This window comes from Solanum stenotomum, chromosome 6 (assembly GCF_019186545.1).
Source record: "Solanum stenotomum isolate F172 chromosome 6, ASM1918654v1, whole genome shotgun sequence".
In the NCBI taxonomy this organism is placed as follows: Eukaryota; Viridiplantae; Streptophyta; class Magnoliopsida; order Solanales; family Solanaceae; genus Solanum; species Solanum stenotomum.
This window is the reverse complement of record NC_064287.1, coordinates 52264925-52279505: the sequence shown is the minus strand read 5'-3', so window position 1 is coordinate 52279505 and position 14581 is coordinate 52264925. Positions and strand designations below refer to the sequence as shown.

At 30.6% G+C, this 14581-nt stretch overlaps 1 protein-coding gene across 1 annotated transcript; it reads left to right on the top strand.

Moving 5' to 3' along the window:
* Nucleotides 1-5527: 5527 nt before the first annotated feature.
* On the top strand, nucleotides 5528-12722 carry LOC125866881 (alpha-xylosidase 1-like). The gene is made up of 3 exons (XM_049547262.1): nucleotides 5528-5886; nucleotides 6805-7496; nucleotides 10796-12722. Exons 1-3 carry the CDS (start codon nucleotides 5669-5671, stop codon nucleotides 12670-12672), a joined length of 2787 nt encoding a protein of 928 aa, XP_049403219.1. The 5' UTR covers nucleotides 5528-5668; the 3' UTR covers nucleotides 12673-12722.
* Nucleotides 12723-14581: the final 1859 nt, after the last annotated feature.

The window sequence follows — 14581 nt, the reverse complement described above, 5'->3', positions numbered from 1 at the left end:
AGTTTGATTTTTGGGGGCCCAACTTTGGATGAGACGGACCCTGGTCTGATACTATATTAAATTAGGTCTTACGCAGAACTCACACCCCAAAAGTTAGCTCAAAGGGAGAAGGATTGCCCAAACCTTAGAAGGAGTCCATCCATCTCATTAACCACCAATGTGAGACTTTTGTCATTCTTTAACATTATCACGTAGAAACGCTCTTTAATAAAATTTTAGATTTGGTTCTACAGATTTTGCTTAGTAGGCTGAGAATATCTGATACTTTAATTTATTTTGTAAAAGTATAATATATAAATATGTCCTTTAACTAGATCACATTTTATATATATGCCTCTAACTTTGGGTATGCACAAGTGACACTTAAACTTGTATAAAGTTGAACAAGTAGACACATGAGTTCTACGTGGCATAATACACGTAAGATACCAAGTAAGATGCAAATTATCATGTAGGATACCAAGTAGGACGTGTACGGCCATAATGGTAGTTTACCTATGTTATTTTACCTTTTTAAACATTTTTACCCTTTTAACTTTAATACATTTTAACTAAAAAATGGAAAAAATATCAGTTTATTTTAAAATAAAAAAAAGATATTATAATTATTTAAAATTTCTGGCCAAATTCTGACCAAATTTTCTGGTCATTTAGCATTACCATTTCTAGTGGATAGGTTGTTTGGAAAGACAGGGACAAAAACGTTAATGAGGGTGGAAGCCTCGAAATAAGGTTTAAGGTTGGGACAAATCAAAACACAATGTCCATGTGTTTTGTTTTATCATGGAATTTGGCACATAATCCCATAATTAATTGAAGTTAATTTTAATCCTTTGTGCTTATCGGTGCATGTCTACACAAACGTATCAAATTTAGTTTTTAACTTTTTATGAAAATAATGAATATGTCTCTAGAGATGCATGATAGGGAAATTATGGACCAAATAAATTCACTTGGTTTCAGATCGAATATAATCCAAAGTCATCATTTTCTTTGGTAAATTGGGGAATTCAATTGTCGGAGATGAGTTAGTTACATGAGTCCTCTAGTAGTTTATCGAATAAATTGAGTTGTCAATATTTTTAGTTCACCAAGTTAAATATGTGATTTTTTTAATCATAACTATCTAAGACTTTATTGAAGAGCGTTTTAGCTTGATAGTACTATACCTCTTTGAAAAATATTAAAATTTATGAGATTGATCTTGACCTTCCATCCAAGTGCGAAATATTTGAGACTTTTATTTAAATTGCTCAAATTGGAAAGAAAAAATACCAATCTTATAGTAATTGATTAATCAAATAAATGGGTCATTTGACTAAGGTAGCTAGTTAGTTGGATATCAATCATGCTACCTTAATTTGAGTGGTGACAGAAATATGGACCACATTTTGTGGTTACATTTTTATATACTATAAGAAAGGAAAATCGTTGTCAATTTTTTTAAAAAATAAGTACGTTTAGAAGAAAAAAAAACTTGATCATAAGTTACACATAAAAGTCCTACAAGAGGCGTTCACGGGAGGCAACAAAAGAGGGGAATCAAATAAGTTTACTTTTTAATTTTGAATTGCTTGCACATCTCAATATACGGTTTTGGTGACAATTAAATTATTAATTACTATTTAAAAATTATAGTAAGAATCACTTATACTTTAAAGAACTAAGATATTTTAGATATAACAACAAGACTTTGAATCACCGCTGCATCGCTAATTATATTTTACTATGATTATAAAAGAATATGCTAACTATGAACGATTTTGAAACATATTATCGATGAATTTCATAGCTAAACTTTATATATAAATATAATCATGAGACCAATTGCAAAAAATTGGGGCCATAAATCCCAAGAAATGAGGGGAACCCTTTGGCGTATACAATGATTAACATATGGAAAATTCACGTTTCACTTGAAAACAAAGGGGAAAAACCAAACAAAAAATAATGATTGAAATTAAGACGTTATAAGAATAATTTCAAAATCAACTGTTGAGATATTTTTTGGATTAAAATCACAACTTTGTACGGATTTAAATGCAAAACAGATAATACCTTAATAATTAGACTGAGGTCGTTACAAGCACATTTCAAATAACTAAAGATTAATTTCACTTAGCCATATAGTATAAGGACTAAAATCAAAATTTAGCAACAATTGAGGAGCCAAAAATACTATTAACCATACTTTAAATAGTGTTATATATTCCATTTTGTTTAAAAATAAAGATCTCAAAATATTTTATTTTTCATGATTTTGATACTTCGATCCTACTAATTATACTAGTGGGTCGAGTTGGAATAATCCCATCTACAAGCATTTGATTTGCTTATGTTGAGTATATATTAGAGTTAAAAAAATTTGATTCTGATAATTAATGTTTATTAATTTGCACTCTATTGAATTTCATAATTTTATTATTTTGCCTCTTTAATGGAAAATCAAGAAGGAAATACAGCTCGATTGATTATATTACAGGAAATTGTTGGAAATTAATATCCAACGTGACTACACTTAATGACGGATTAGTACTGTACTAAATTACTAAAAATAATGTTGGTTACGAAATATTTGATAATAATTTATAGATAAAAAAAATTTGTACTTTAATTTGTAATATGTCGACTAGCTTTCTAAATGTACATATAGATATATAATTTAGAAATTTGACAATAAAAATCCATTACAAATTTTAGATTGAGACGTTATTTATTTTATTGTTTCAATATAATTTAATCAGTTGCAACATGTTATTAGCATTCTTTCTTAAATAACAAACCAATAATTAGTGTCGATGCTAATCTTTGTCAAGTCACTAATCATTTCTGCCACAAAATTTAAATTAAATTGAGACTTACATATAGAAAAGAGAATAGTACTAGTGACTTACGTTGTTCAATTTTTTAAAGAATATTTTGGATGTGTGTGAATCCTCACAAAGCTATGTATTTTCGAAGAATTAGACATCAATACGATGATATTTTTGAAGGTTATGAATTGAACTATATATATAGAGCTCGAATTTTATACTAATAAAAATTAATAACATAGAGATTGGATGTTTTTGTCATTATTGTTATTATAAAGATTAATTAACATTTCTAATTAAATCACCGGTCAATTGACATTTGGCAGCAATATTTGACTAATTGGATTAATTTATGTTATGGCACAAATTATCAAGTAGATCACATTATTTACTCTATTCTACTCTGCACTGTATACATGTTTTGTATTAATGCAAGATTGTGTTTAATCCGTTGTTAATCACCTTTTTAAAAAATATTTAAAAAATTCCTAGGGAAGCCAACCTTTTTTTACCATGTCAGAGGAATAATTTTCAGAATAACTTTGACGTAAAAACTGATTGAATCTCATTTCTAATTTTATATATTACAATAACAATAACATATTCAGAGTATTTTATAAATAAAATTTGAGGATGACAGTGTATACACATCTTTACTAATATGAATCTTTGATTCAGAATTACAATAACAATAACAGAGAGAAGTATTAAAAATATCTTTGAATTTAGTGTGAATTGTTTATTTTATCTCCGAGCTATTGATAGTTTTTAAAACACATCTCTACTTAACTAACTGAATTTAAATACACTCTCGATCTGCGACATGGTATAACAAGTGGTCTTAAACCCTTGTAAGAGCGTGAGACTTTTAATAAAAAAACCGAGAGAAATATTGAAAACACCTCTAAAGTTGGCGAAAATTTCGGGGTGCATTTCATTTCTGTGGCAAAATTAGCGTGTATTTAAGTTCAGTCAATCAAATAAAAAATAGATAAATGTTTTTAAGACTTATCATCTAAAGATGAAACTAATCATTCGCGTCAGTTGAATCAATGAAGTTTTATAGTGGGGTCTAAAAAGGATATGCATCGTTACTCTTGTCTTCTATAGATAAGAAAATCACTATTTTTATATATCATCAACTAAAGTAAAACATATCAAATCAAATATTTTTAAAAAAAAATACAACAAAAAAATCATACTCAAATTAGTGGATCTATGATTCTATATTAAGATATTCTTATTCCAACTCCCTATGTTTACACAAAGTAGTGCCCACTGCCCATTTCTTCACAGATTTCTTGCTTTATACAGCATGAAAGACTATTCATTTTCAGTATTGGTACTTGAAAAATATGGTTTCTCTCTTCTTTACCCCCTTTTTAGTGTAAAAAGAGTTATTTGGTGGTATTTTTTTCGTTTGTTTTATGCTTTACGAAATTTACTAACTCAATTAATTTAGATTTACGTGATATATATTCACTAAATGCAAAAAGGTGAAGCATTTTTGCAAGATTTTTTTTCAATCTTTTATCAATGATGGAAAGATAAATTTCTATAAATGATTAAAGAATACTATATTATCGCATCTAAAATTTGAATATGCGATCTTAAATAATTTTTAAATCCCCTTTTATCATCAAAATAGTTTTGTTGTATGTTACGGAGATTGAATAGTTAGTATATAGTAACTAGTAAAATATTTTTAATATAAATTTCATTAAATTTTGTAAGTGAAAATGATTTTTTTCCTAAAAATTTGTTTGGACCAACTTTAGGAACTTGACAGATTATCACACTCTAATTCACAATTTATAATCAAACAGATATTTAAAGACAATTTTAAAAAAAAAAGATATAATATAAAATTTATAATCAAACGTTAACTAAATTACCTCACTTCCCTAAAATTTTATCCTTTGTTCGGAAGATAAATCGATATCTCTGATTAAAAATTGAAGAAATATATTTGTCCCATCACGCACTTTTATCGACAGATAACATGTAGCAAGAGAGACACAATGCTATTCCGGTTTTCAGCAATTAACGCCAGTGATGGAAGTGTAACTAAAGCAAAATTATAAAATAGATTTTCATGTAAGTGGGACCAAAGGAACATCACAAAGTCACATGGCCATAGAAGAAAAAATTGGGATATCATATTAATTTTTCTTCATTCTTATCACATGTATTCTATGAATCCCTTCTTTCCTTTTGACTACTACACTTTTTTCAGAATACCACGAAATTATTGCTATAACGATCATTCTCTATAATAATATTTTATTATAAAAAATAAATTAATATTATGAAAAGTACTAGGTTTGGGTATTGAGAATTTGATTTATTGGGTGAAGCTAGAAAATTGAATTGGGAGAAAAATATATATTCATATAGGTGTTCCATAAGAGATAAAATAAAAAAAAGAATTTGATAGTTCAAAGTTGGATGATAAAAGATTTTATTGAAAAAGTATGACTATGAATAAATATAATTTTTTTTGAGAGTATAGAAATAAATATAACCATATTTCGTGTATTTCATTATATATTCTCTATAACAATAATTTGGATTCGATTATAGTGTTATCTGAATCACACACGCGTTCATCTTATTTTATCCATCAAAATTTGAATAGAAATAAATCACCTAATACTATACTAATACTTCCATTTGAAATTTAGATCTCATGATTCTTAACTCACTCACTTCAATAGGTGGTGGTCGCGTGTTACCACCACCTACTGTTATAAAAGCACAAAACCCCTAACTGTTACTCTTGCCAAGTGCCCATAGTGAGGCCTGACATTCTTCTTCATTCTTTTCTCCATAGCTAACAAATAGCAAAAAACACCATGAAATTTTTCTTTTCTTCCTCATTCTTACTAGTCTTTACAATATGCATAATAGGTTGTGTGAATTTGGTCTACACAGCTCCAACCAAGATTGGCAATGGCTATAGTTTGATAGCCATTGAAGAGTCACCAGATGGTGGCCTCATAGGTTACCTCAAAGTTAAGAAGAAAAACAACATTTATGGCCCTGATATTCCTAACTTGCAGCTCTATGTCAAGTAAGTACTCACAAAAAAACAAGAACCCCATGTCTTGAACTTGCATTTTCATGATAAAAACTGAATCTTTATGTGCTAATTGTTGACAAAAACAAATAAAGATTGAATCTTTATGTGCTAATTGTTGGTAAAAATGGAAGCTTTTTTTGTGCCCTGATGTTGCTCACTTGCTGCTCTATGTTAAGTAAGTAGAAGAAAAAATGAACCCCATGTCTTGGACTTGCATTTTCTTGATAAAAAATCAATCTTTATGTGCTAATTCTTGGTTTGAAAATGGTATCTTTATGTGCTCTGATATTGCTATCTTGCAGCTCTATGTCAAGAAAGTACAAAAAAACATGTTTTGGACTTGCATTCTTCTTATTATATAGCTAATTCTTGATAAAAAATGATTTTTTATGTGCTAATTCTTGATAAAAATGGAACCTTTATGTGCCCTGATATTGCTCACTTGATGCTCTTTGTCAAATAAGTACACAAAAAAGCTAAAAAAGAACCCCATGTCTTGGACTTGCATTCTTCATATTATACAGCTAATTCTTGATAAAAAAAATTGTATCTTTATGCTCTATTGCACAAAAAAATGGAAAGCCATGTCTTGAACTTGCATTTTCTTGATAAAAAAATCAATCTTTATGTGCTAATTCTCGATAAAAATTGAATCTTTATGCTCTATTGCACCCAAAAAAGAAGAAAAAAAGAACCCCATGTCTTGGACTTGCATTTTCTTCATAAAAATTCAATCTTTATGTGCTAATTCTTGATAAAAAATTGTATCTTTATGTTCCATTGCACAAAAAAGGAAGAAAAAAAAATCCCATGTCATGGACTTGCATTTTCTTGATAAAAAATCAATCTTTATGTGCTAATACTTGATAAAAATTGAATCTTTATGCTAACTCTGTCATTTTTTTCCAGGCATGAGACAGATAATCGTTTGAGGATTCACATAACAGATGCAGATAAGCAAAGATGGGAAGTTCCTTACAACTTATTACCAAGAGAATCACCTCCATCACTTAAACAAACAATTGGCAAATCAAGAAAAGGCCAATTTTCACTTTTGTCCAATCAAGAATACTCAGGAAATGAGTTAATGTTCAGTTACACAAGTAACCCTTTTAGTTTTTCTGTTAAAAGAAAATCAAATGGACAAACCCTTTTCAATTCAAGTAGTGCAGATTCTGATCCATATAGTAATTTGGTATTTAAAGATCAATATCTTGAAATATCAACAAAATTGCCTAAAGATGCTTCATTATATGGTCTTGGTGAAAATACACAACCTCATGGTATTAAAATTTACCCAAATGACCCTTACACTTTGTACACAACAGATCAATCATCAATCAATTTGAATATGGATTTATATGGATCACATCCAATGTATATGGATATGAGAAATGTGAATGGTGAAGCTTATGCTCATGCAGTTTTGTTGATGAATAGTAATGGTATGGATGTGTTCTATAGAGGGGATTCATTGACATACAAAGTGATTGGGGGTGTTTTGGACTTTTACTTCTTCTCTGGGCCCACACCTCTTGCTGTTGTTGATCAATATACTCAATTTATAGGAAGGCCTGCTCCTATGCCCTATTGGTCCTTTGGTATGTTTCCTTTCTTTAAAACTATTTGTCTTATCTCTTTAATTCTTGAATTCAATTGCATTAATTGTGTTACTTTTTTGGTATTTAGTTTTTGGTTGGTGTGGTTTCAGCTTATTTAGTTGTGTATTGGTAGGGGCTTCCATGTATACTTGTTGAAAGGTTGAAAAAATATGTGCATTTAAAGTTGAAGTAACTAAAAAGTTAGATCGTCAGTATTTAAGTTGAGAAGGGTAGATAGACAGGTCCATTATTTTCGAGTTTTGAAAGTTGCCATTGATATATAGTTGAAATAGAAGTGACTAAAAGTTAGATGTTCACTATTTAAGTTGAGAAGTACAGAGGCATGGGTCCATTATTCCTGATATTTGAAAGTTGTGATTGGCCTTAGAGAATTTTTGGTCATAGAAGGAAAAACGTTAATATCGAGTTTAGACATAAATTTTATTTGAGAAGATGAGCGAACAGAGTACAAAAACTTTTGTCCCTCAAGACTATGATAAAAAAGAAGAAACCGCTTAATATGCTTTGTTAGATCTGAATGTGAAACCTTATATTTTTTTCTCATATACAATGTGGCATATATCATATATATTAAAATTTCATAAATGGTGACATATTGTAGATCAACTTAAGAAAAGTGTACATTGTTAATGAGATACTAATTCTTGATTAACTAAAAATTCAAACCTCTAATTTTTTTTGGGGTTATAAAACAAATAGACTTGTGGGGATTCTACCTCTTTTGTTTTTTGCTTACATTTGAGCTAGTAACTTAGATTCCCGTGACTAGTCCTTCAATAAGTTTTTTGGCTGTTCCTTATATAATTTATTTGTTTTGGAGGTTTATATATTAGGAGATTTATATAAGGGACAAAATTAGGATAGCAATTGTTACCATGTGGACCATATTATCAATAAATGCTTAATCAACAAAGTAATTATTCTCTCAATTTATTACCTATGAATTTCTTCTTGAGTTATTGCATAAAAGCGGAATTTTACCCTGAGCGCACCCAAAGAGTAGCGGTTATGGATTTCCTTTGTCATCAAAAAAAAATTACTCGATGTGTGATGGTGGGATAATTAAGTTATATGTAAGTTGATCGACCATAATTATCATTAAAAAGAAGCACCTAATAAACGTATATATCATGTATTTATTTATGGCTTTTCCAATAGTATATCCCTCTCCCTTATCGTAGATGGCTCGAATTCTTTGAAGTTGTCCTCATTTATCATTTTGACACATTAACTCGACCTATATATAACCTAGGATGCCAATTAATAACAACTCATGGAATTTCATGGAAAAGAAAGCAAAATGATTATTTTATAATATATATATATATATATATCCTAGGATGCCAATTAATAACAACTCGTGGAATTTCATGGAAACGAAAGCAAAATGATTATTTTATAATCACACTTGAAAAGGATTGCAACTTTGAAATGATTGAGTAGATGAAAAAATCTTGTATGATGTGGACAATTTTAACATGCTATGACCTTTTTAATTTTGGCTAATCATCATTACACGTTTCATTAGATAGAATATTTTTCTTAATCTTTTACACGTAAGTACCTTAAATAGTTAAAAAAAAGTGTTTGTCTAAGTTCATATTCTAATAGGTCAAGTGGTAGGTATTTATATTCATGAAAATGTTTAATGAATTATTTTGTAAATAGTATGATTGATACTATTGCAATTATATGTTCTCTCTTTTTTATTCTTTTTATTTCTAGAAAAAAGTTGAAAGTACTTTTTGAATTTTGACTATTAAAAAAAATCTTTGATTCTCTCATGCTCTATTTTTCTCATACAAAAAATATCTTCTAGCTAGGTCCACATAAAAAGTATGCATCAAAGCTAAACATTTATAATGTTTTTATTATTTAATGGGGGACCTTTCTTGAGGCCACTTTTAAATTTTTGCCTTTAATATATGTCCTAAAAAAGAAAAATAGTTGATTTACTTTTTTTTTTTAGCCGTGGCTAATCTTGACCTTTTGACTATTATCTAACATTTGAATAACATTGATCATGGTCTAATGTATCTCACAAAATTTTCAATTTACCTAAAAATGATCTTTAGACCCTACGTGAATATAGAATACTTTCTACATCAGGATGTCACCAGTTATTTTATAAGTAATTTGATTATATAAATATTTTTTCTTATGCGATTTATGATGTAAGTTACTCTTTCTGTTTCAATTTATCTATCCTACTCTTTTTTTAGTCCTCTTTCAAAAATAATCTCCTTTTTTTTGTGTGATTCTTTAATTTCAATTTTTGACATGATATGTTTAATACTACAAGATTAAAGAACATTTTGATACATTATGCATATTTTTAGTTAAGACCATAAAAACTTAGAAGGTCTTCTTTACTTTTTAAAACTTCGTGCTAAGTCAAAATAATATAAACAAATTAAATCGGAGAGCGAATATCCTTTTGTTTTTTTGACACATAACCAACAATGTCCTTCATTAGCTGGTCCAGGCAGAGAAAAACAAGTGTCTTACAAGAAAACAGCATCTTAAAGATCTTTGTTTGATGTTGTAGTCATAGTAGGTGTACCTTCCCTACATAGTTGTAAATTTGAGCCATCACATCAATTTTTAATTACAATTTCTAAACTTTAGTAACACTTTTATATTAAGGTCCCAATTTGATGTAAACCTTTTAGTAGCATTACTGTCTCCAGTTGTATAATTAGTTGTAATAGGACCTATTCAATTCAAATATTTAACTATAAGGGGTCTAGAAAATAACAAAGTACATGTTAGATTGCTAGTAGAAGGTAGTAGATATGATAAGAAATCGAATCGTATAGCTAACTCAACCTCAAAACTTGGTTCACGAGGTAAGTATTGTCCATCCAAAACTATATAAAGAGACAAATCTTCCAACCTCCTTAAACATCTCTAGTGTGAACACTAAACAATATATGATATGGGCCCAACATCCGGTAAAATATAAATGGTCTGGCTCTGATATCAATATAAGAAAATTTACGTTACAGCTAACTCAAACTCAAAAGATTGCTCACAAGAGGTGAGGATTATTCAAGCCTAGTTTATCCAAGACTCGATCAATGTGAGACTCATAACATATAACCTATGTTGCATGACTAGGGATGCGTGTTAGATCCTTCAAAAGTATCTAACTCAGCTACGACAACATTTTTGGAGAGTCTGAACAACATAGCAAATAACTACTAAACTTAGAATGTAAGCTACTATTGTATTCAAGATTCAATGTTCTAACTATGTATTTGTTTATATTGCTACAGGTTTTCATCAATGTAGATGGGGTTACCACAATTTATCTGTGATTGAAGATGTTATTGCCAATTACAAGAAAGCAAAAATCCCTCTTGATGTTATATGGAATGATGATGATCATATGGATGGGAAAAAGGACTTCACCCTCCATCCTGTTAACTACCCTGGCCCAAAGTTGAGAGCTTTCTTAGAGAAAATTCATGCTGAAGGAATGCATTACATTGTGATCAATGATCCTGGAATTGGAGTTAACAAAAGTTATGGTACTTACCAAAGAGGTTTAGCCAATGATGTTTTCATCAAATACGAAGGGAAACCGTTTCTAGCACAAGTCTGGCCTGGTGCTGTTCATTTCCCTGACTTCCTCAACCCGAAAACAGTTGAGTGGTGGGGTGATGAGATTCGACGTTTCCATGAACTTGCTCCTATTGATGGACTATGGATTGACATGAATGAAGTTTCCAACTTTTGTAATGGTTTGTGCACGATCCCTGAGGGTAGGATATGTCCTAATGGGACAGGTCCTGGTTGGATATGTTGCTTGGATTGCAAGAATGTAACGAAAACAAAGTGGGATGATCCACCTTACAAGATAAATGCTTCTGGTATTCAAGCTCCAATAGGGTACAAAACGATTGCTACGAGTGCAACACATTATAATGGTGTTAGGGAATATGATGCTCATAGTCTTTATGGCTTCTCTGAGACTATTGCAACTCACAAGGGTCTACAAGCTATAGAGGGAAAACGTCCGTTCATATTGACTCGTGCCACGTTTGTTGGTTCAGGACATTATGCTGCACATTGGACAGGGGATAACAAAGGTACTTGGGAGGATTTGAAGTATTCAATCTCTACTGTCTTGAACTTTGGTATATTTGGTGTTCCTATGGTTGGTTCAGACATATGTGGATTTTACCCCGCGGCTCCTCCTTTGGAGGAGCTATGCAACCGTTGGATTCAAGTAGGCGCGTTCTATCCCTTCTCAAGGGATCACGCGAACTATTACTCACCAAGACAAGAGCTTTACCAATGGAAAAGTGTGACTAAATCTTCGCGTAATGCTTTAGGAATGAGATACAAATTGTTGCCTTATCTCTACACATTGAGCTACGAGGCACACAAAACCGGAGCACCAATTGTAAGGCCACTCTTCTTCACTTTCCCAAACATTCCAGAGCTTTACGAGTTAAGCACTCAATTCTTGGTAGGAAGCAATGTCATGGTCTCTCCAGTGCTAGAAAAGGCTAAAACTAAGGTAAGCGCGCTCTTTCCTCCAGGTACTTGGTACAGTTTATTCGATATGACACAAGTCATTGTCACAAAAGAGCCACATTACCGCTCACTTGATGCACCATTGCACGTAGTCAACGTGCATTTGTACCAAAACACCATACTACCAATGCAACGCGGAGGGATGTTAACAAAAGAAGCAAGAATGACACCTTTCACAATCGTTGTAGCCTTCCCACTCGGGGCATCAGAAGGGGTAGCTAAAGGAAATCTTTTCCTCGACGATGATGAGCTTCCTGAGATGAAACTAGGAAATGGGAAGTCAACATACATGGATTTCCACGCGACAACTAGTAATGGTACAGTGAAGATTTGGTCTGAAGTTCAAGAAAGTAAATACGCGTTGGATAAAGGTTGGTACATCGAAAAGGTTACTGTGTTAGGATTGAATGGAATTGGAGGTGCATTTGACATTCTTGTTGATGGAAGTAAAGTTGAAGATATTTCAAAGTTGGAATTTGAAACAGAAGAGCATAAGTTTATAGACAAATTGGAAGATGGAGGTCACAAGAAGAGTATGATGCTAGATATTAAAGGATTAGAATTACCAATTGGTAAAAACTTTGCTATGTCTTGGAAAATGGGGATTTAAGTTTAGTTTATATTTGGTGTGGATAAAATTGCCTATGTTTTTAGTTAAGTAGTTATAAGGTTCTTGATGGGGAAAAAAAGGAGATTTTAGTTTAAAATAAGCTTTTGATATCCTTTTTTTTTTCTCATAAATTAGGCAAAAGAGATTCCAAGTGTATTATTGATTTATGTTTTCTGTATGAGTTTTACTTTATTCTGTTGTTGACAAATTGAAATCAAAGTGTTTTTATGTAAAAGTGTTTGGAATGTCATTGTTGCTTCTTGGACTTTGAAAGTGTGTCTTGGATCAAATGTTTTAGGTCACTATAAATAACTCAATATATTATTCCCTTTGTGGCACCATTTGGCATTTGTTGTTATTTTCTTCATTATTGTCAACGTGACATTTTTTTACTGTGTTTTCTTTTTGTACCTTATTTGATATGGTTTACTTGAGCTAATGGTCTATCGAAAACAGTATCTCTAAGATTGAGAATACATCATCTAATCAGACTACACTTGTGTGATTACATTGCGTATGTTGTTGTACGGAAATTAAGAAAGACATGAGGATTTTTTTACACTTGTAGTCTAAAACGAGTCTTAGTCATTCGTGTGGCTTAACGTTAAATTATTTCTAAATATAGAAACGTGACAATCTTTTTTGAAAAAAGTTAAAAAGAAAAAATATGTCATAAATTGAGAAAATGAGGTATATATCTTTGACTTAGGACTTCGATTTAACTATATGGTCAGAAGGGGTTCAATTAAACCTACTTCGTCAAAAACTTATACTTTATAAATAAGGTGAAAAGGAACCCCCTTTTTTTGTATAAATTTAAATTGTTTAATCCTATGACATAAAGAGAAGGTAGCAATGTATTGGCAAAATTAAGCTCACTATGTTGCAAAACTAGTAAATTAGAATGGATCAAGTCTTATTAATTAGAAATGAGCCTGGAGCTTTTTAATGGGCCTGGACGACTTATTGGGCCTTATCCATGTTAATAGCTATCAATGAAGGACTACAAAAAATATTATTTATTTATGGTTATTTGCATTTATTGAGTACTTTATTTTAGAGGTGCGCATCGGTCGGTTCGGTTCGGTTTTAGGTGTTATTGGTTCGGTTTATCGGTTTTCGGTTTGTAAATACTTCAAACCGATAACCAAATCAATAACATATTTCTTATCGGTTTTTGGTTAATCGGTTTATGGTACTTAACGGTTCGGTTTTCGGTTTAACCAATAAGAAAATACTCATATATATTATATACACGATAATTTTTTTTTCAAATAAACCATATGATTTTTCTAGCATTTGACATGAAAGTAATAATCATAAAAGTAACAATCATTTTTCTTGCAAGTTTAGACACTAGACACATTCAAAGGAAAAAGTGTGAAAGTAACAATTGTTTAACCATTAACAAAAAGTGTGAAAGTAACAATCGTTCAACCATTAACAATAAGACTAGTAAATTTAGTATAGTCTTATTGGGTTATCGGTTTAACCATTAACAAAAATTATAAAACCGAAAACCGAACCAATAACCCAATAAAAAAATTTGCAAAACCGTTTAAAAACCGTTAGCCCAATAACCCAATATCAATAAACCAATAGTGTTTTTTTCAATTCGGTTTATTGGTTAAATCGGTTTTTGCACACCCCTACTTTATTTACTAACATGAGTATTGAGAACACTTCGAGTTATGCTGAAAACTAAGTGAGAACATTATTTATTTACTAACATGAGTATTGAAAACACTTCGAGTTTGTCTTACTTTCCTTTTAGATGTTTCAGAAAGAATATCTTTTTTCTTCTTTTGACAACTCTATAATTCTAACTTTCCACGCAATATGGTAAAGATGAGAAGATTGAAAGACATTTTGGTATAATGTACAGGATTCAAAAGTTCTATTAACTTTC